The sequence below is a fragment of the Anguilla rostrata genome, chromosome 8 (assembly GCF_018555375.3).
Source record: "Anguilla rostrata isolate EN2019 chromosome 8, ASM1855537v3, whole genome shotgun sequence".
NCBI classification, from domain to species: domain Eukaryota; kingdom Metazoa; phylum Chordata; class Actinopteri; order Anguilliformes; family Anguillidae; genus Anguilla; species Anguilla rostrata.
Genome location: NC_057940.1, coordinates 8470946 through 8492336, shown reverse-complemented (window position 1 = coordinate 8492336; position 21391 = coordinate 8470946). Strand labels below are relative to the sequence as shown.

At 47.2% G+C, this 21391-nt stretch overlaps 2 protein-coding genes and 1 non-coding gene across 4 annotated transcripts in view; all 3 read left to right on the top strand.

The window, feature by feature from the left end:
- Positions 1-582: 582 nt before the first annotated feature.
- LOC135260729 (poly(U)-binding-splicing factor PUF60-like) lies at positions 583-17974 on the top strand. Of its 2 annotated transcripts, none has more exons than XM_064346202.1 (11): positions 583-724; positions 4379-4474; positions 5593-5682; positions 6896-6946; positions 7336-7497; positions 8271-8363; positions 8940-9153; positions 10693-10883; positions 13155-13278; positions 16781-17034; positions 17443-17974. In XM_064346202.1, exons 1-11 carry the CDS (start codon positions 617-619, stop codon positions 17740-17742), a joined length of 1683 nt encoding a protein of 560 aa, XP_064202272.1. In that variant the 5' UTR covers positions 583-616; the 3' UTR covers positions 17743-17974. The 2 variants fall into 2 exon arrangements, with proteins under 2 accessions (XP_064202272.1, XP_064202271.1); XM_064346201.1 differs by having other exon boundaries at positions 13146-13278.
- LOC135262288 (small nucleolar RNA SNORA57) lies at positions 4953-5088 on the top strand. The gene has a single exon (XR_010332168.1). It is a non-coding gene; the product is annotated as a small nucleolar RNA SNORA57 (small nucleolar RNA).
- A 1569-nt stretch (positions 17975-19543) lies between the features above and the next one.
- The window catches only part of LOC135260308 (protein scribble homolog), a 96139-nt gene continuing 94291 nt past the window's right edge, over positions 19544-21391 (top strand). Inside the window, exon 1 of the mRNA XM_064345552.1 lies at positions 19544-20961. Within this exon, the coding sequence (XP_064201622.1) occupies positions 20803-20961 (159 nt within the window). The 5' untranslated portion in view covers positions 19544-20802. The remainder of the gene's footprint in view (positions 20962-21391) is intronic.

Below are 21391 nucleotides of genomic sequence, written 5' to 3'. Positions count from 1 at the left end.
TCCATATCACACTAATGCATGAGCATCACGAGCATCATGGTCATCGAATGTGCACTTTTGACTATGATTTCCGACCCTATTTACTGAGGTCTTTCCCATAGATCTAAATGCAGATGTCACTTTAGTCACTGTTCCTATTGAAACAATAGCAGTTGAGCAGTCTTTGTGACTGAAGCTGCTGCCATCTGTGCCCCAATAATGAACCCTCATTTCAATGTCACTTAGATCTTTTCCTCTTGCCATTGTGATCCAAAATTGAGGTCAACTGGGCCTGCTCTGAATTTTTATGTATGCCACATAGCATGATAGGATGCTTAATTGTAACATGCAGTACAGCTGTATTTCTCACACATTTTTACTATTCTTTGACTTAAATTAATTTTTTTAGTGAAGCTGATCTCCAGGAAATATTCTGACAGAAACACCACAAAAACGATTTATGACATTTTGACCATTTAAAATCAATCTAAGGGAGTAGGGAAATGCTGATACAGCCGATACTACGTTAGCTCGCAGAAGCCCGGCAGAAGCCCATGGATTTTTCGATTGATAGCAATTCTCGCGAGCACGAAGAAGAGCGTAAGCCACATGGAAGGCTCGCGATATCTTTGTAGCAATGCAACCGCTCCGTTTCGAATACGGAAATCTCGCGATTCTTCGTAGTCTTCATCGGTGTGGCCTTGTGCATGAGACGGTGTGCTTCATGGCGGTGGCAGTGACTGCGGTAAATAAAATACTTTTGCAGGCTTGTTTTATTGTTCTGTTTTATGCTCGTTGTCTATTCGTGTTTTTAAAACGCAAAGAAACAATATCAGGCCAGAAATAGACGTGTTGCGCAGTTGGAAGCGTTATACTTGGAAATGGGAAAAACTTACCACCTCTGCGTTGCGCTAACCCGGTTAGGTAGCTAGCTTCGATGGCAAGCTAATGTTAGCCAAGGAGCTAAAGTGAAAACTTAAATGTATATCGCATAAAGCGGTTTTGAGTGTAATAACAGAATAGACATATGAGCATATATCTAGCTGCATTCGCCAACAGACTTTTTAGAACGCTTGCAATATAGAGATACAGAACGTGTATATATTGGACCAAAAATTCCCTGTGTTAGCAAATGTTGACGGACTACTTTGTTCTAGGGAGCAAGCTGGTTCCCCGCGCGTAGTCCTTGTTGGCTAGCTATGTCTGAAACTAGTTTGATAGCTAGCTACACTTCGCACTAGCTCCAATTTTGTTGCATTTTTCATATACATAACTCCCAAATATCATGTTAGTATTACTAGCGGCGATGTATCGATGGTTCCATACTAGGCCACTCATGTTTTTGGTTGACGCTAGCTTCCCAGTTAAATTGCATGGTGTGCATCTTAAAGGACTAACGTTAACGTTAGTAATAGAAGATACCAATTTTCAGTTTTCAGTTTAACAAACGTAAATTGGTATAATATCGTTATAGTTGGGTCATTGTAACGTCAGCTCAAACTAGAAATGCGATTGTGAAAAGTGGGCGATTAACGCTGGCTAAGATGAATTGTGCTAACACTGTTGCCGATAATTATTTTATTTTATTTCTTCCAGTTTGTAAGTTAGAGAAATTGTTTGTACCCGCATGGGTAGGTCCGAAAAAACTACGTCTCGTTATTTTGGGCACGTAGCATTGCCAGATTACTTTGCTAGTGGCTTCCTTTAGAAAACGGTCGTTGGTCTACTTGAATGAACCAAAATGTGTTATACTCAACTATTTAAGATCATGCACCTCTCTGGCGAATTAAGGAGCTTTTTTGTCGAAAGTGATGCAGTTCAAAACAATAGTCTCACGTTTATCAATGAAATCCAGACCTTAAAATTTTTGGTTCTAGTTTTGTTGTTAATATTAATTTTTCACTTCTATGTTTAAAAATGCCTACGTAAATGTTTTGATTAAATAAGCTGCGTATGGAAATTTGAGAAAAACGGCATACGGCCATTGGTGGATTGTATTTTTTTTAACTCATCTGAAGGATTTCTCTTTTCCTATAGACTCTGTTTTGAACTGTAAAAGCTCTCCCAATTTATTATCTCCCCACGGGTAACGCGCATCAGGAGACCCCAGCGAAGAGCAGGTGCTAGGTAAGGGGCTTATCTTCCCAGCATGCACTTGTGCCGCCTGGTTGTGCGTGAAGGCTCTGCATCAGCTTAATTGTTTGAGCCTCATTTTGAATATGTAGTAGAGAGTACTACTTTTTGATCTCGTGAGTTGGCCTGTTCAACCCGACCAGATCTCTTGGCACTACTAATATGGCCGTATGGTGTGTGGTGCCAAGCCACTTTATGTTTAGTAAATGGCTCGCACACTGACAGAAAGATGTAACATTGGCCAACTGAATACAAGTGTTACAGGATACGTTACAGGTGCTAAACACTCAAGGTATTTTGTACGTTACCTTGAATATTTAAGCTGATCTGCCCCATGGTCCGGTGAACACACCTGCTTTTAACGACCATTGTTTGTAGCACTAGATGTATTCCGAGACCACATAGCCTTAACCTGTACGATGTTAGAACTTGTGTTAAACGCTTGAAAACACCTGGGGAGTTCTTCCAGTTTCACATAAGTGTTTTTGCACTACCTAAGCGCTCTTACATGGTTAGGGTTCCTTTTGCTTTTACAGCACCAAAAAGGTGTAGCTGCATTAAACGTAGCCTGAAAAAGGCAGTTAGTTAGGCATAATAGATTCACTTAATCATGGGACAGCACGGTATCTTCTGGGTGCAGGTGTGAATTAGGATTGTTTTAAAAGGTCCTGGTTTTCCATGCCTCCTCCTTGGCAGCCATAACACGTTCCTCTTTCAAGGCATTTTATCTAAACTGTCTTGTGTTTTCCCCAGCTGGGGGAAAAAAAAAAAAAAAGTTTGACCACCCTTTTTAAAAAAAATTAACTTTGGATGTACAGTGTTCACAGTGTGTTGCCTCTCCCAATAACTTGATCTAAGTAGGTTTGTGTTTTTTCTTTTCCTTTTTTTCTTTTTTTTTTTTGTTGTTTCTCTCTGTGTGTCGTTTGTGCTCTAGAGCGTATCTCTTGACTGTACTATATTTCCAAAGCCAATGGCAGAACTAATTCGGTTGAAACCTCCTTAAGGGGGGGGCAGGGCACCACTGGAGTTCATAAGAGCAAAAGGTACTAAAATGTTTTCTTCTGTGTCATAGTCAATAAGGTGGCTTCACCACGCGCTGCATAAGTAGTCCAGTCTTGAGGGTGAATGTAAGCTCCATGTGATTATGACAATGGCAGTTTGTAAATGAATATCAGTCATATAACCCATGAATTAACATGCATGGATTACTTTTAGTAAATTTTGCACTGCAGTGATGTGAATTGCATTCCAATCTTCTTCCCCAAGGCCGTAGCGTGTAATTTGCATTTCAATTGGCAACATCATTGTTTTTTTTGTTTTGTTTTTTGAATGAGCAGAATTGCATAAACTTATGAAAAATGTTTGGATGCCAAAGTTGCATTGTAATCATTCTGTGCCCCCCATTCACCAAATGGCAGCAGTTTTTGAGTGTTCAGTTATGCACAGGGCGTTTTAAAAGTGACGCGTCTTTTCAGAGCAAGCTCAAAGTGGCGAACCCTGCATTTGGTTTCTGTTTATTTTACTGCATAACTATTGCAGTCTTTTAGAAATGCCTGAAATTATACAGTTTTAAGGCACCCCCCCATGGTCACATGTTAGATTTAAACATGCAGTACATTATGTCTGTTATCTCTTTAGAGCAGGGGGGTTACCAATCTTATCCAGAAAGGGCCGGTGTGGGTGCCGGTTTTTGCATGAGCCTGTTACTGAGTCTCCTGATTCTACTTATCACGGTCTTGATTGAAGACCACGGTAATCAGTTGAGTGATGTGTTGTGGTGCCAGGGGTAAAACAAAAACCTGCACCCGCACCCACCCTTTTCAGATAAGACTGGGGACCCCTTGCTTTGGAGGAAAAACGGATAACAGACTTTCAGTGAAGTAAATGCTTAGTCTGGAGCAAGACAGTCAGTTGTTATTTTCCAGCCAATATTTTAAAGATGCTTTAAAGTGGGACAGTCTTTACTTCTGTTGCCAAAGTCGAGAACGGTACCCAAGCCATTGACAGCCCCGATTCAGATCCCCCACCCTTACAGCCAATGAGAACCCGGTTTTGAGTTTGCTCTGAAACCAGGAGGGAGGGAATAAGTGGACTGAGCCCAAGTGTTGATCTGTGGTCGTGTTGATGTGAGGGGGCGAGCCGGGGGAGCGTTCAGCTCCCCCTCCGGTGCGTGTGTGCGTGCGTGTGTGTGTGTGTGTGTGTTTGGGGGCGTCTGAGGTGTTGGAGGGGTGCGGGGGTCCCTGACCGAGCCTGTCTGCGTCCGCAGGGAGGCCAGGCTCTGATGATGGAGAATGGACAGAGCACGGCCTCGAAACTCGGCCTGCCGCCTCTCACGCCCGAACAGCAGGAGGCGCTGCAGAAGGTAAGGGCTCCGTGCCGACGGGGCTGTCCCGGCGGCCATGTTGGCGGCGGCGTCGTGACGCCGACAGAACCTTCCAGAGACGACGTTAGAACATTTTGCGTTGTTGGGGGTGGAGCTTAAAAGGTTCAGCGCTAAGCACAGAGTACGACAGACACGCTAAAACCACAGACATGCTAAAACCACTGACACGCTAAAACCACAGACACGCGCAGTCACAGACCGCATAAAACAGTAGTTGTCGCACTTGCGCTGTGACAGAGGTCATGATTTCTGCGTAGCAGGCTGACTGCAGAAATGTTGCCCGTCTCAATCTAAGGGCAACAGAAGTGGTAACGTGGATAAACATTTTGAGGTGGTTTCCTAGCAAGTTTTTTTTCGTGTCGCCAAATTGATGGATGCGGAAGTTCATCCCCGGGTTTAAGATTGGGCGACCGAAGGGGTTCTGTGGGGATAAATGTTTTTCCGAATTTGAAGCTCCCCTCCATTTCTTGGCACGCACGCCGTTGGTCAGTACGCGTGTGTGTATGTACGGAGGAACAGCACTGCCAGTGCTATGTCTTCGGTGCCAGCGTGTCGTCCGTCTGCTGGTTCTATCCTCAATCGCTGGCACACCTGAAACGGGACTGCAGAGGTGAGGCTTCCTTAACTGGCATTCCGCTTCCTTTAACTAGTCTTGCGTGCGGAACGTGCCGTTCAAGCACACCTGAAATTTAGACGTCGGGCGAATGGTTTAAATTGTAAATAATGTTCTTGGAAATATTTGTCTTTGAATTTTTGTCTTGTGGCAATCTGTGAATATTGTCTGTGTGCTAGTCGTTGGGTCTGATGGGATGTTGATATCTGCCCGTGCTTGATGTCACTGACACTGTTGAATTGAGCTTACCCACCATGCTGTACCGGAAGCAATTTCCACCAACCTCTGTCGTGTGGTCATTAAAAATGATTGATTGATTGATTACTTGCGTATTTTTTCCGCTGAGCTGTATTTGCCGTTAAATGAAGGTTCAGGGGGCGTGTTTGTAAGGTGTTTGGGCAGTAGGGCGCCTGGCACGCCATGCCACGCCGGCGCTTCCTGTCTGTGGATTCTAACGTGACGCGTTCCTCGCTCGCTCGCGCAGGCGAAGAAGTACGCCATGGAGCAGAGCATCAAGAGCGTGCTGGTGAAACAGACCCTCGCCCACCAGCAGCAGCAGCTCACCAGCCTGCAGGTGAGTCGCCGTGTGCCGTTTACCTGGAAATCCACTTAAACCAAAACTTCAGTTGATTTTGTGCGCGCTTCATATTTACGCGCTTGAGTTTTTCCAGATACAAACCGCGTAATATAAACAGCGTTATCGTGTTACACCCTGTTGTGTGCGTGTTCTTTTTTGACGTTGAGTGTGGATTTTTCTGTTGCAGTATGTGGGGCCTGTGTCATGAAGCAGGATCACTGAGTCTGCTGGCTAAGTGCTGATTAAAACCCTGCAACAGCTCTTTTTTTTAAAATTTACTTCAGTCTGTGTTCCGGTTTTGGGAGGGTTCTGGGCTTTACTCGGTGCAGTTATCCCATTAACCCAGTAACCCTGCTTCCTCATGCAGGCCCCTGGCCTTCGAGCTTGGAGGCCTGTTCCGTGCCATACCGCACAGCTGTTCAGGCAGCCATTTTCCTTTTCCTTATTTATTTTCAGTTAGGCCATGAATTTGAGATGAGGAACCTCTATTGCCTCAGCTGTTTAATATTTAATGGCCCCCTCCCCAGAAAGCGAATATAATATTCCAAGCAATTATTTAGAATGATTAGAAATGGACTTGGTAAGACAAGACCCTTCCTTCCTTCCCCTGTTTTAATTTCCGATGCTCTGTATTCCACGTGGTCCTGCCTCGGGCAGCTAATCTCCTGGCAACCTAGGCCTCAATTCTTCTTCCATTCTTGTGTGTTTGACATAATTTAAGATCCTACATGTAACCCCCCATTCTATACTGCAGAGGTTGTCCCCGAACCCTCGTTTTAGCTCAGGGATGGCTAACTACCCTGTTTACATCCGCAGCATGGGACTGTTGGTGGCTGGGTTGTTTGTCCTTTTGTCGTCTTGTGTTTTTGGGTTGACGACAGTAACTAAGGGGGCGAGACTCTTGCGAAAGTTAATTAATGCATTAATTATGTGGGTTGCCTGCTCTCTCGTTTTGGCCTGTCCCGTAGGCTCTGTGAGGTTTACTTGGGTAAAAATGTTCTCATTGCAGTGCGTTAATTTGGCAATGTCAAGGAAAGGAAAATCCTTTCATGAAATTCTTTACTTTGACATTGGCTTTCTGGATCATATCTTTAAAAAAAAAAAAAGCTGATATCCATGCAAGAGATGACCGTGTAAAAGGAGAACACGACAGAGAATGACTGCAGCGTGCTTCTCAGTTCCTGCTCCTAATTCTGTCCTTGGCTTTCAGATGGCTTCCTTGACGATGGGCTTCGGAGACGCCCTCTCGCCTCTGCAGTCGGTCAGTACCACCCTTTTCTTGCCCTCGTGCTGTTCTTTTCAGAGCCGACTGCCAGGCTTGAATGCTCTATGTGATCATTTAGGGCCACAGACATGTTTTTTTTTTGTTGTTTTGTTTTTAAAAAATATATATTTCTTCAAAAGTCATTAACTGTGTCTGTTCCAGAGCCCACCGCTATAAATTAGAGAGTGTAATCTGAAACTTTAGCGTGTGCACTTCCATCCTTGACATTTTAAGCAGTTAGAACTGTTACCGGAACTCTTGTTTGCCTACTGTGACCTCATAGCTGCTGTGACCTCACAGTCCGTACGGATGCTGCGCCTCTGGCTCCGGAGGCTCTGTGGGCGTGACCCTGTTTTTGTTTTTTTTGTTTTTTGGCGGCCTGGCAGGTGGCGGCCCAGCGGCAGCGCGCCTTGGCGATAATGTGCCGGGTGTACGTGGGCTCCATTTACTACGAGCTGGGCGAGGACACCATCCGCCAGGCCTTCGCCCCCTTCGGACCCATCAAGAGCATCGACATGTCCTGGGACTCCGTCACCATGAAGCACAAGGTCTGGGCCCCGGAGCCTTGCGCTGTCGTTTCTCTTACATTTGCACTCTTTTTTTTTTTTTATGCCTCTGTAAATTCTCTTAAATTTGCGCTCTTTTTTTTCTGCCTCTAACAACACCTCACAACTGAGCGGACAAGATTAATAATGCAGACCAAATAAGCACCACTGGCTTTGAAAAAGATCACATTGGGAGCTTTAGAGGTTTCCGTCTGTGTGTCTGCGTCAGAGGTGGGAAGTCCAGGGGTCAGAAAGTCCTGCTGTGTTTTTCTTCCAGCCATGAACTCAGCCAGCTGATTTCACTAATCAGTTCTACTTCCTGGCTGAAGAATTGTGCTAATTAGCAGATCCAGGTGATGGGAACAAAATTCTGGGGAGGACTTCTACTTTCTGAACCTGGATTTTCCACCTCTTGTTGGCATATTTTACAGTTTTCCCTCCACACGTCTCTGAGATGGTCTGCTGCATTAGTCTTAACAGCCATAAGCCAGGACGACACATTCAGCCCAGTGTTTAAATCTAAATCTGGAGGACCTGCCGATGTGGTCTGTACTCTCATTGGCCTGTGCTCCTGTATAAAGGTGGCTTCTGTTTGTATCTTTGGGTAATTGGGGAGGTTCTGTCCGCCGGCTTCACAGGTGACCTCTGCTTAAAGGTCTCTGATGAAACGCCTGCGCGGGGGGATTGAAGTGCCGAGCCTCACGGACGGGCGGCGCTTTGAAGCGCTGTGGCCCCGCCCCTAACTGCCCAACTGCCGTTTTTTTTTGTCTCCGCAGGGCTTTGCCTTTGTGGAGTACGAGGTGCCCGAGGCGGCCCAGCTGGCCCTGGAGCAGATGAACTCCGTCATGCTGGGAGGGAGGAACATCAAGGTGAGGCCCCCCACCCCTCCCCAGAGGGTCAGGACAGGAGGTGCTAGACCTCGGCAGCATTTGTGAACTGCCACCTTCTCACCGGCTTGTGACTGTGTCTGTTGCCAGTGACAGGAACCAGGGCTAAACTACAGCATGTGCAAACAGATGCATTTTACATTATTCACGATTCCCCCATTAAAACCATTCGAAAATGCTCAAATGTTGTCAGTGGGACAATCCAAGCTTGTTTAGTGCTTGTGAATGCCCGATGGTGGAACTTTTTTTTTTTTCCTGTCAGTATACATACCTTCTATAATTGAAGACTTTTGCCTTTATTTTTTGACATCACAGTTATGTTGCTGACGTCACTTGTGTTGTGGTTATATTGTGAAAATAGTTTTCCTTTAGATGTACCTGACAGAACTGTCAGCAGAAGAGAATATTAACTTAAATAGGCAACACAGGTCCTCAGGCATGGACACCCAAACTCTGGGTTCTGGGTGTGTCTCTCCGTCTCTGCCAGCCGTTATAGCTGTCAGGACGAGGCCCCTCCCCCCTCTGACTGACCCGTGCTCCCATGATCCCGTGCTTCAGGTGGGGCGGCCGAGCAACATCGGCCAGGCGCAGCCCATCATCGACCAGCTGGCGGAGGAGGCCCGCGCCTTCAACCGCATCTACGTGGCGTCCGTCCACCCCGACCTGTCGGACGAGGACATCAAGAGCGTCTTCGAGGCCTTCGGCCGGATCAAGTCCTGCACGCTGGCCCGGGACCCCACCACGGGCAAGCACAAGAGCTACGGCTTCATCGGTGAGCGTCCCCGCGCCCGCCGTTCCTTACGCTACACTACACTACATTACATTTCATTAGCTACATTACACTACACTACATTACACTACACTACATTTCATTAGCTACATTACACTACACTACATTACACTACACTACATTACATTAGCTACATTACATTACACTACACTACATTACATTACACTACACTACATTACATTAGCTACATTACACTACACTACATTACACTACACTACACTACATTACATTACATTACATAACACTACACTACACCACTACACTACATTACACTACACTAGCTACACTACACTGCACTACACTACATTTCATTAGCTACATTACACTACACTACATTACATTACACTACACTAGCTACATTACACTACATTACATTTCATTAGCTACACTACATTACATTTCATTAGCTACATTACACTAGCTACATTACACTACACTACACTACATTACACTACATTACATTTCATTAGCTACATTACACTACACTACATTACACTACATTACATTTCATTAGCTACATTACACTACATTACATTACACTACACTACATTACACTACATTACATTTCATTAGCTACATTACACTACATTACATTACACTACACTACACTACATTACATTAGCTACATTACACTAGCTACATTACACTACACTACATTGCATTACATTTCATTAGCTACACTACACTACATTACATTTCATTAGCTACATTACACTACACTACTCTACTTTACACTACACTACATTACATTTCATTAGCTACACTACACTACATTACATTTCATTAGCTACATTACACTACACTACATTACTCTACACTACTTTACACTATACTACACTACAGGCATTTAGCCAGACGCTCTTATCCAGAGAGACTTACGCGACTTCACTCAATCAGCGGCTTCATCCTCATCACGTTCATTCCTCATGGTGGACTAGGATCAGGTCCCTGCAGTTCACCCCTCCTCAGTCTTACCAGCCTCCTGTTCAGTCAGTACCAATACTCTGGTATTACATTACATTACAGGCATTGAACAGACGTCCTTTTTACATGGCAATTTACATCGCATCCATTTATACAGCTGGGTTACGTACTGAAGCGATGCAGTTTAAGTACCTTGCTCAAGGGTACAATGGCAGCGTCCTACCCAAGAATAGAACCTGCGACCTTTGGGTTACGAGCCCAGTTCCTTACCCATTACACTACACCAGGGGTCCTCAGTTTTATCCAGAAAGGGCCGGTGTGGGTGCAGGCTTTCATTCCAACCAAGCAGTTACACACCTGATTCTGCTAATCAAACACTAGCGTCTCTGCTAAGGACCTTGATTAGTGGAATCGGGTGTGTAAACTGCTTGGTTGGAATGAAAGCCTGCACCCACACCGGCCCTTTCTGGATAAGATTGAGGACCCCTGCACTACACTGCCCCGCCACCCAGTCTTCCTCTCGACCCCCCGTATGCGGGGCTCGCTGGTTCCCCGTCTCTCAGTTCTGACCTGGCTCCTCCCCCCCCCCCCCGACAGAATACGACAAGGCCCAGTCGTCCCTAGACGCGGTCTCCTCCATGAACCTCTTCGATTTGGGCGGCCAGTACCTGCGGGTGGGGAAGGCCGTGACCCCGCCCATGCCCCTGCTGACCCCGACCACGCCCGGCGGGCTCCCCCCCGCCGCCGCCGTGGCGGCAGCCGCTGCCACCGCCAAAATCACAGCCCAGGTAAATATCTAAAGACCCCCGCCAGCCCCCCCCCCCCAGCACACGGGGTGGGGCCCAGCAGGCCTGCTAGGACAGCGCAGAACAGCCATACAGGAGTTTAGCGATCTAAATCCAAAGGGCTCCCACCCCTTAGAGATGCAGAACAGTCCTGTATGATATAGCGCAGACTACCTTTTGCTCTCATTGTAGTGGTAGTTGGAGTATACTGTTGCAGTGCAAGGTTTCCACTTGTTAGTTAGCAGTTAGTTAACATTGGTTAACATTATTTACTTGTCAGTTCCCGCAGCTAGTGCACCCACGGCCTGGAAGGTTTAGCTCGGGTTTGTTTTTGGGACCGGTTTAGGGCTCGACCTTCGGTGTGACCGCAACGTTTTGAGCTTCGGTTTCGCGGTGGCGCTATTGTTTCCACCATGTTTAGAATTGGATTTGAATGTGTATCGAAACATTCGCATTCAAAACGTTTTTGCGAGCTGAAAATGAGACTAATAAAGCATTCGGCTAGTTCAAGACCCGTTAAAGTATTGTCAGAGCACGTATCTTTGTGTTTTTTTTTTCAGTCAGAACATTCTCATTTATTAGCCCTAACGTGGGTTGCAGCCACTCTCTGCCCTTCCTTACTGTGGCTGAGAGGCTGTTCTGGGATATTCCTTCAGCGCTCCTGTGTTCTTAAAAGCAGCACGTCTTAAAGACCGAAATGTAGCTGGGAATTCGGTGCAGCTGTTGTCGGATTCATTTTTTATTTATTTTTTTAAACAAAAGAGAGAAAAAAACGAGCTTCTAAATAGTGTAGAATTAAAAAAAAAAAATACCCAGAATCCTCTCAGGCAATGAAGAAACTCTCTCTATAAAGAAACTCTTTCTTTAAGCACCTCCCTAAAAAAAGAGCCAAAATGGTGGACTGCGACTTATTGCACACGGAGCCTTATCAGTGCTCACGATGCTGTTTAGCGCCTGTAGTTTAACGTACGGAATAATGACTCTCGGGAGGATTCTGTCAGGAAGCTTGATACACCTTGTTGTAGCTAGCGGCTCTTGACGCCTGGGCCCTGTTAATTAGGCTCGTAGAGTCTTGGCAAACAGAGGGACACAAGGGAAGAGTCGGGTAACTGTTGATACTTGTCCTCCGCGAGAGATTGGGTGCCTCGTTACAGAAAGAGGGAGTGACTTTAATAGACTTGGACAGAAACCGCAGTGTGGCTGGTCTTGAAGCGTAGGGTTAAACGTAGTGGCACTGGGTATGGAATCCTGAGCGTGTTGGCGCCGACTGGGGCTGCTAGTCCAGCAGAATCAGTTGGCGTAGTGTTGCCCAGGGAGGGAGGGTGTTGGCATGACTGTCCCTGCCTCATGGTGCTAGAGGAACTCCTCCTTGCTCAGGCACTTGTAGCCCTGTGTTATTACTGTGTGATGTGCACACCTTTAACTCATTGGGTTGCACAGTTGCACTGATAAACTGCAGAGTGGAGCGAATTGGCAACTGGTGGAAGTGGTGAGGCATTCATGCAAGCATGTGAGCATTATTAATGAGCCCAATGTTTGAAAGAAAATGAGCAAATACGAATGTTTGAGTTTAGTTTTTGTCCTTTAATTTCTCCCTGCTGGCCTTGTGACTTAGATTGTCAGTTTATAGCAGATTAAGGTAGTTCTCAGTCAGCTCAGGTTAAACTGAACGGTGTTGTTGTTTTATTCGCAGTGTCGCTTAATGTCGTCGTTTTTCCATTTCATCGTCCTAGATCATTCGTCTTGATGTTTTTTGGTCTCGTCTGGTGGCGTTCACATTTAAATGGTAGTCCCATGGTGAAGTGTGGCGTTGTGCTGTGGCAGTTACATTCACGTTCAGCTCGGTGGTCGTGCTTAAGTACACCACACGTCAAGAGAGCACTGTCTAGAGCACAGCCGAGTCTTTAGATCAGCCATTTTGGACCGGGGCTTCCCGACCGTGTTCCTGGAGATCTGCGGTCCTGTAGGCTTACACTCCCTACCCTAATTTGGCACACCTGGTTCTACTGATTAGCAGCTCAATGCGTGCTCTAGCTGTTGAATGAGGTACGCTTTGTTAGGGTTTGGAGTGTGAACCCACAGGGGCGCGGTGGGTCTCCAGGAGCAGGGTCGAGGGGCTCCGGCCCCCCCCCCGTAGAGACTGTGTGTTGCGTCTGTCTTGTCCCGTCCTCGTCCCGTCCTCGTCCCCCCGTGTTTTGTGTTTCTGTGTTCCATGTCCTGGTTCACCGGCACTGTCCAGGCGGTGTTCCCTTATCTCCCGCTTTGTTCTTCCAGGAAGCTGTAGCAGGAGCGTCCGTGCTGGGGGCGCTGGCCTCGCCCGCCGCCCTGTCCCTCTCCCAGCAGCTGGGGGGGCTCCCGCAGGCCGTCATGGCAGCCCAGGCCCCAGGGGTCATCACAGGTACGCGGACAGCGTAGAAAGAGAGAGAGAGAGATAAATAGAGAGAAGGAGGGGGAAGGAGGGAGGGATAGAGAGAGAGAGAGTGGAGGAGGAGGAGGGGGGGATGCGAGGAAGAGGAGCACAGATCGCGCTACCGCCCAGCCGAAAGGATGACCCCCCACCACCACCACCTCGACGCAGGCCCCCTCCTCACGGAGAACAAGCCCTCAGTCGCCCCGTGCCGAGTGACGTCGCAGAGGGGAACGTCGGCTCCCCCCTCCCTCCCCATCCGCCATGACCTTAGAGCACAAGTTGGGGGGTGGGGGGTGGGGTATTAGAGGTTCATTTTTGGTGAAACGGTAGAAAATGCGCCCCTCCTACCAGCAGTCCCAGCCCCTGTTCAGGCCTGCGCACCAGAGGAATTCTCTTAAGTCCTGCTGACCCGGTGTGTCCCGTCCGGCCAGCTGTTCTGTACCAAGACGAGCCCTGCTGCGGGTCAGAACAGCGCCCTCTGTAGGCGAAGGATAACCAGGGTCCGTACGTGCAATCAGAATTTGGTTACGCAAAAAAAAAAAAAATACAATAATAATTTTTTGGAGCTTCAGATATATGTTGATGGCTGGTTGAGTGTTTGCAGGCTGTGAAAACACTCCGCTGTGCGACATGATCGTTCTAATTTTCCTCCTGATTGAGGCAACTTGATGTTTGCCTCCAAAGCCGGCTATCAAAACGCAGCACTGACCACTCAGAGCCATCTCCCCATGGCACACTTAACTACACAGTGGAGTATTTGGCCAATGCGCTGAGCTCCTTCAGGCACATCCCCCCCCCCCCCCTTGCCAGGGCAGGGACCCGTCACTCATTTTAGGTGGCGACCATGAACCCCCCCCCCCCCCATTTTTTTTATACTCCCGCCCCAACATCCTTCGTCCTCCTGAGATAGCCCCGCCTCCACGCCGTGGTTCGGAGCGTGCTCTGTGCGTCTCGTGTGGCATGTGTTCGCTGCATGCGGTTCCAAAAAATGTGCTCGTGAGAACAATACTCCATCAAGGTAAGTGCTAGGTTTTTTTTTACTGTGTTCATCACCTGTGGAACTTTGACCCGTGCAGGTGTGTGTTGTGTGACACGCCCATTTGGAAGAACACTGGAGAATGACAAGGCAGCCCTGATTTAACTTCATTTTTTTTCTGATCGACAAGTTCCAATTTCCCCAGTGTTGCCTTCCAATGAAACACTTTTTGGACACTAATTTGAAGGCAGTCCACAATTGCAGTGTAATTCTATGAGCAGTGGTGGCATTGAGGAGGGCTTTGAGGGTAGCTCTTGAGTACAGAACCAAAATGGCAGGAGGTTAAAAAAAGAAAGTAGCACATCTCAGCCCAGTCTGTTTCCGGAAGCTTACAGTTGAACAGAAAGATGTACAGCTCGAATCCCAGGACTCAGATTGGCATTGTTAGTTTGATGTGAAAATAATTAAGCGCAGAGTCATGGTGGTGTGCATCCCAGTCCTATTATAAGCCCATTAGTGTAATTTCTCCAGTGGAGATGAGATGCAAAGGCGAGAGAGGTGCTCATTGCTTAACCCTCCCTGGTGGGGAAATCCAGAGCCATTCTCCCCTATAGCCGTTTTTGTGTGCTGAAGGGAGTTCTGTAGCAGGCCGTTGCCAGCCAACGCAAAATGTCCTCGCAGTGTCGCTACCATGCAGTGGCAGTGTTACAACATTGACAGAACATTCCAGTGACATTGTGAGGACACTTTTGTTTTAGCTGGGTTGCCATTCCCTAGCTAGCTCGCTTCTTCGACCTTGTCGACCGTCGGCACGGTTGACCTTGCCACCGCTCTCAAGGTCGAACCGCAGATTCTTTGCTAGACGCACTGTGCCAAAAGCTTGCGAGATCCTTCAGGGGGAGATTGAGGAGCGTTTCTTTGGGGGGCGAAAATACGTTGGAGCCCTCGATGTTTCTCAGTCTTTTTAGTGCAGCAGGGGGTGGATGTGAGGAAGCTTGCACGGTCGTTCCACGCACGGCTATGTCCGAACCAGACGGTCTGTGTTGACTTTTTAATTTTTTTTTTTTCTTTCTTTATTTTTTTGTTTTTTTTCTTGTAAATGTCTCTCTCATCCCACCAGCGCGGCGGACGCGGACGCAGCTGGGCTCCCGTCTCTCCTCTCGCAGAATGTCTCGTCCTCCTTGAGTCGATCGCGTGTCTCTCTCTCTCCCCAGGTTGCCGTTAAGCTCCTACACACAAGTACAATAAAAGATGGTTCACCTGTAACGGGACATCTCAACTAATAGATTCTCTTCTATTTTCTCTTCTCTCCTTGTCTCTTTCTCTCTCTCTCTCTCTCTCTCTTTTTTCCTCTCTCTATCTCTCTCTCTCCCCCCCCCCCCTCTCTGACCGTCCACAATTGCACCAACCGCGGCCACTAAATACCTCCCCCCTTGCTGCACATTGACCATCAAGTGTGAAGAGGACTGTCTCTCTCTCCAACTGCTAGTACCCCCCATAAACAAATCTCACATTCCCATTGGCCAGTGAGTTTACAGATTCCCGTGTGTTTGTGGATTTCACTTTGATGTGCATCAACACTACATGGCAGGGTCTTCCAAGGCAGGCTTGAGGCATCTTTGGTGGGAGGTGTGGCCGCTGTGATGCGTTTTCACGCTCCACTGGGCCACCCTCACATTAAAGATACACCAGTGTTTTCTTTTTTTTAAACAAAAAACAAAAACATCTTTTTTTTTTTTCTTTTTTTAAATGCAGGAGTGCAGTAATATCTCATTTAGTTTTTCCACCATGTGGTAATCAAAGCATTTCCATTTTCTGCCTTCAGTAGAACTCAGGTAACTCAGCAGGTAACTCTTGAGAAAGGAACGCACATCAGTGTAAACAGGGCCTCTGTCTTTTATTTTATTTTTTTTACAATGTCACAAAATTTGGGGGCTTTGTGAAACCTCTGTCAGCTCAGATGATCATTGCCTTTTCTCCGAGTGCTTCTGGGAGTTTATGCCTGTAACGGTCAGTATGGGGGCTGATTCCTGTGGGCTGTGTTCACTAAGAGCAGTTGTGCCCACGTGCATGAGACAGAACAAACTGTGTGAAGGAGCCAGTAGTCATGACGCCAGTTTCATCTCACAAGTATTTATTTTTTGGCATCATCTTCTATAGGCAGCTAGTGAACTTAAAACCCAGACCAAATGAGAACTGCCTCTCTGTGCAGTAAAATTAAAAATAACCCTGCATGGCCGCTCTTGCCTCTTTGCTATGTCTTGGGTGGGGGGGGTGGGGGGTTAGGGATGCGTTCTCATGTGACTTCAAGCAAAGAGCCCACAGTTCAGCCTTTGGTTGGTGGTAAAACCCCCTCTCTGACCAAAGGGTTGGGGGGGGCAGGATCATTCGGTCTGGGGCACTGAAGTGGACCCCAAGCTGGCTTAACCTTTTGCCTCTCTCCAATCTCTCTCCTCCCTCTTCTGCCCCCTCCCCCCCCCTTCCCCGGCCCCCCCCTTCCCGCGATGCATCCAGGGGTGACCCCCGCGCGGCCCAACCTCCCCGTGCTGCCGCAGGTGGGTCTGGTGAACCCGGTGCTGGCCTCCCCGCCCGCGCTGTCCGCCTCCCTGGCGGCGGCGGCGGCGGCGGCGCAGGAGGCCAAGAAGGAGGAGGAGGAGGCGCTGCAGGACGGGACGGGCCAGGAGATGCTGAGCGAGCAGGAGCACATGAGCATCTCCGGCAGCAGCGCCAGGCACATGGTCATGCAGAAACTGCTGCGCAAACAGGAGGTGGGAGGAGACGCACGCACACTCGCTCGACAATGTCCTTATATGGGCTTCCTGGGCGGCAAGTCTGGCTAAGGGACTCAGCCTTGCTTGCAGCTTGTTTGTTCGATTAACGGGGTAATGCTGCAGAGATGCAAGGCAACATGAAACTAATGTTTACAATGCTAAAAGCTGTGGCGAACTTGTGTAATTCTGGTCCGCCCTACCAAACAGGTCTTTTAAGGAGCAGGGTTTTTTTTTAAAAAAGAATGTTTTTTTTCAAAATGATAAGCGAGTGTTCTAGAACTCCATTGCTTTCAGTCACCAGTAGTGATTGTCACATCAGCATTAGAATGTTCAGTTAAGAACATTGTAATCACGTATTTGTGACCTCACACCTTTAAAGCGTTAATGGTCTCTTCCCCCCCCCAGTCCACGGTCATGGTGCTGCGGAACATGGTGGGCCCGGAGGACATCGACGACGACCTGGAGGGCGAGGTGACGGAGGAGTGCGGCAAGTTCGGCGCCGTCAACCGCGTGATCATCTACCAGGAGAAGCAGGGCGAGGAGGACGACGCCGAGGTGATCGTCAAGATCTTCGTGGAGTTCTCCATGGCCTCCGAGATGAACAAGGCCATCCAGGCGCTCAACAACCGCTGGTTCGGCGGCCGCAAGGTGGTGGCCGAGGTGTACGACCAGGAGCGCTTCGACAACAGCGACCTCTCCGCATAGACTGCCCGCCGGCCCCCTGTTCGCCAACCACCTCTCTCTCTCACAGCCGCCGCCGCCGCCGCTGCCACCAGCGACGCCGGCGCCTCTTTTTAACTTGTAATTATTTTTTTATTGATGTTGATATTAATATTATTAATGATCCCGTTGGGGGACGCAAGGAAAAACAAGTAGCCGCTCATGGAGTTTTTTTTTGTTTTTTTTTAAATTCTGTCGCCTACTGTGAAGGACTGGATATATGCGTTTTTGTATTTTTGGTTTGTTTTTTTTTTTCGTTTTTTTTTTTTTTCCCCTCATTTGAAATTTGGTAACCCCTCAATATTTTTCTCCTTGACTACCGAGGTCAGCTCTTTAAGGACTCTTGCATCTTGTTATAGAGCTATTGGTTATGTTGCCCAGAACAATAAATTCTTCGAATACTGAAACTTTGGTTTGTCTTTAACGTTTAGATTTTTTTTTTTTGTAATTATGAAGGTTTTAATTTCCTGCATGATGGAGATGTTTTGTCTTCTGCTTGTGTTCCATAATTTGCGGCAGTTTGCTACCTCCACGCAGTTAATATTTTCGCGGGCTGTGTTCTGACTTGAGTCTTATGTTTTCGAAACTAAAAGAAGTTTCTGATGACTGGTCAGCTTTACAGTGTCATATTTTGGTTTTTTTGGGGGGTTCACGGTCTGAAAATTTTTTGGGGTTCGTGTTCTGAAAGCAGGCAAAGTGCTTCAAATCATAGCAGCTTGTACAGGGGACATTTATCCAGAGGTGGTACACACTTATTGTACCTATTCCCCATTACAAAATACGGGTTTTTACATTGCGCCAATACTACTGCTTCCAGCACAGTTGTGTAAGGCTGCATGTTCTGTCAATTGTTACGTCCAAAAATAAGATTAGATGTTATTTTTTTGAAGATTAAATTGGTGATATACCTCGCAGTGTCACTGCAAGCTGTGAAATGTATTCTTTCTTTAGATCAGGAACCCTAGAATGCCTCTATACCCACCATTATAATGCTGGCAGGTAATCGGGAACTTGGTAAGTATCTAAAATAATCCTTCGTAGTACATGAAAACGATGTGGGCCATTTGGGAAAGGCACAACCCCCCCGCCCCCCCAAAGGTTCCCAGGGTCTCTTGCCTCCAGTCTTCGGCAATGTTTGGTTCGGTTTCTGTGTTAAAACACGTTATGCTGTTATGCATTTCCATGGAGTCGAAAATGGCTTGTCCTGATGTCTGGAGCCCTCCCTCCATAGGTGATGCTGTGGCCAATTGTGTTTCATTCTACTGGCCAGTCGGTAGCCAATCATCTGCTGTTCAGGCCAGCCTGAACTTGTGTTGGTCCAGCCAAAGGTATCTGTATATTGCAGCCAATTGCATAATAAATAGGTGGATCTAAATTTCCCTCCAATAAGCATGTTCTCGCACTGTTTATACTTTTGCTTTACCCTTTAGAAATGTATTTTTTCTGCGGGAATGAAAATGATATCTAGCTAGCGACTGTCATATGCCTTCACAGCTTTGTTGCAGTCTTGGGGTTGGTGACAGATGTTGACTTGAACTAACAATCTAATGGGTTAGCATTACTCTGGAATTTGACCACGTGTGTATTTAATGTATATACTGTTTTTGAATATAAAAATAAGATTTAAAAAAACTTGTGTCGGGGACGTCTGAAAGGAACACCGTTTAGCCGATAGATAGCGCTATCGGGCTGTATGCTACGCTTCCATTCAGTTAGACCTCCCGACTCCTTGTGGTCGCTGTGCTGTGCGCACCGCGTTGACTAGAACGAAGGGGAAGGGGAGGGGGAATGAGCCAATCGCGAGGCAGACAGCGCTCGGGATGAGTGCCTGTTTCAATGCAATGATCCACTCGACCGGCTGCTTAACGAGGGAAGCTTAGCGAGGGGAACTCCCCAGTGGATCAGCTGTGGAGTGCATCATTCTTATCAGAACCGCGGTAGTAGCTGGCGACTGGTAGCCGGTGTATTCGAGAAACGGGCCACCACCTGAGAGTGTCACGTCGAATTGTTGACCCGGACTTCCTTCCGATTGGATCGGCACCGAGATCCACAGAGCCGGCTATACCTTTCTGCTTAGCCCCCCCCCCCCTCCTCGGCCTGGCGCAAGCAAGTGGAGAAGAAGAATCAAACCCTGTTGCTGTTTTCTTCCTAGGTTGTTAGGAAGCTATCATTCGCGTTGCTTTCGTTGACGGGAAAATTGGGTTTCCGCATTGCTTTTGATTTTAATTCATAGACTATGTAGTAACATGACTGAAGACTGAAGATTAGCTAACCGCCTTAAAAACACTTCAAGTCCGATCCATCCAGTTACAATCCGTGGGAGGCGTTGCTTTCGGTTACTGATGCGATGGGACGTGGTAGCTAGCTTGCTATAGAGCAGCGCCTGGGATTTGAATCGGATTTATAATGAATGCGACATTGTCTGTCGTATCCTTGTCAGAAGAGCTAGGTTACCTGGCCAGCTAACTGAAACTACCCGCAAACGTAGAGAGACGCGCGGAAGGGGCTTCGTGGATAACGCGTAGTTGGCTAGTTAATAAGCAAAGCTAATTATGTGGACGTTGAAAACGTGAAAAGGCTAGCTATCGTAGGCTAAACACAAGATGGTTTGTGATGTAACAGCGTTAGAATGAATTGTGACTGGGTAGTTAAGTTGACGATTAAAATAAATTTACAATTTTTATCAGTATTTTTACGGGACTAGCATTCGAATGTGCATTTTAGGTAGTATCGGACATTTTTCGTTACTTTGATATTTTTTTGTTTACCTAAACACGCGCCCTTTGGGTTGATGGATTAATCCCGCTTTCTGGATATAAATGAAAATATTGAAACAGGAATCGGATCCTACAATGCCAACGGAATTATTGGCCGGTGTTTCTCATTTAATTGCACTGTAGTGTGGATTTTAGGTTCTCCGCAATTGTTGGATTTTCCTGGATTTCCCCGCTTTCCTGGGCTCCGTTGGCTCATCACCTCCTCCCCTCCCCCTTTCGCCGCTCGATGCCGAATATCTGAGCAACTCGTGTATCTTTTCCCCCTGAGATGCTGAAGTGTATCCCGCTGTGGCGCTGTAACCGCCACGTCGAGTCGGTGGACAAGCGACATTGCTCTCTCCAAGCGGTACCCAATGAGATATACCGCTATAGTCGGAGCCTGGAGGAGCTGCTCCTTGATGCCAACCAACTTCGTGACCTGCCCAAGGTAAGCAGCAACTTCTCTCGCGTTGGCTGACATGCTGCACGAGCCTATTCCCAGAAAGCATCTGTTGTCCTCGAATCGAAATAAGTATAAATGTATCCGGGTGTGGCAACGTGAGTGAAGGCATAACAGCTTGTGTAATGATTATGGAAATACAGCTTACTTTTGATCTGGTCGACGTGCTCTTTGCGCCTAAACCCTCCAGTCCCACCCCCAAGAACGAAATAAAAAAATAAAAATAGCATTTTAATCAAAGGAGTTTTGAAGGTTGCTGTTATGAGGCTTGTGTTTGTCACATTTTTGGTTCATCTGTCGTGTCTCTTATTTATAAAAGGATGCGCTTTGAAGTAGCTGGCCAAGTGTTGATGGATGCTCTACCATGCACCCCTGGTCGCCAGGTCTTGGTAATAAATGTTTGCCTGATGCTTGGCAT

Coding starts and splice junctions, on each gene's coding strand:
- LOC135260729 (XM_064346201.1), top strand. CDS start 617: ATGCAACCGCTCCGTTTCGAATACGGAAATCTCGCGATTCTTCGTAGT. Junction 5,683..6,895: donor AGCAGCTCACCAGCCTGCAG/GTGAGTCGCCGT, acceptor CTTGGCTTTCAG/ATGGCTTCCTTGACGATGGG. Junction 7,498..8,270: donor CCGTCACCATGAAGCACAAG/GTCTGGGCCCCG, acceptor TTGTCTCCGCAG/GGCTTTGCCTTTGTGGAGTA.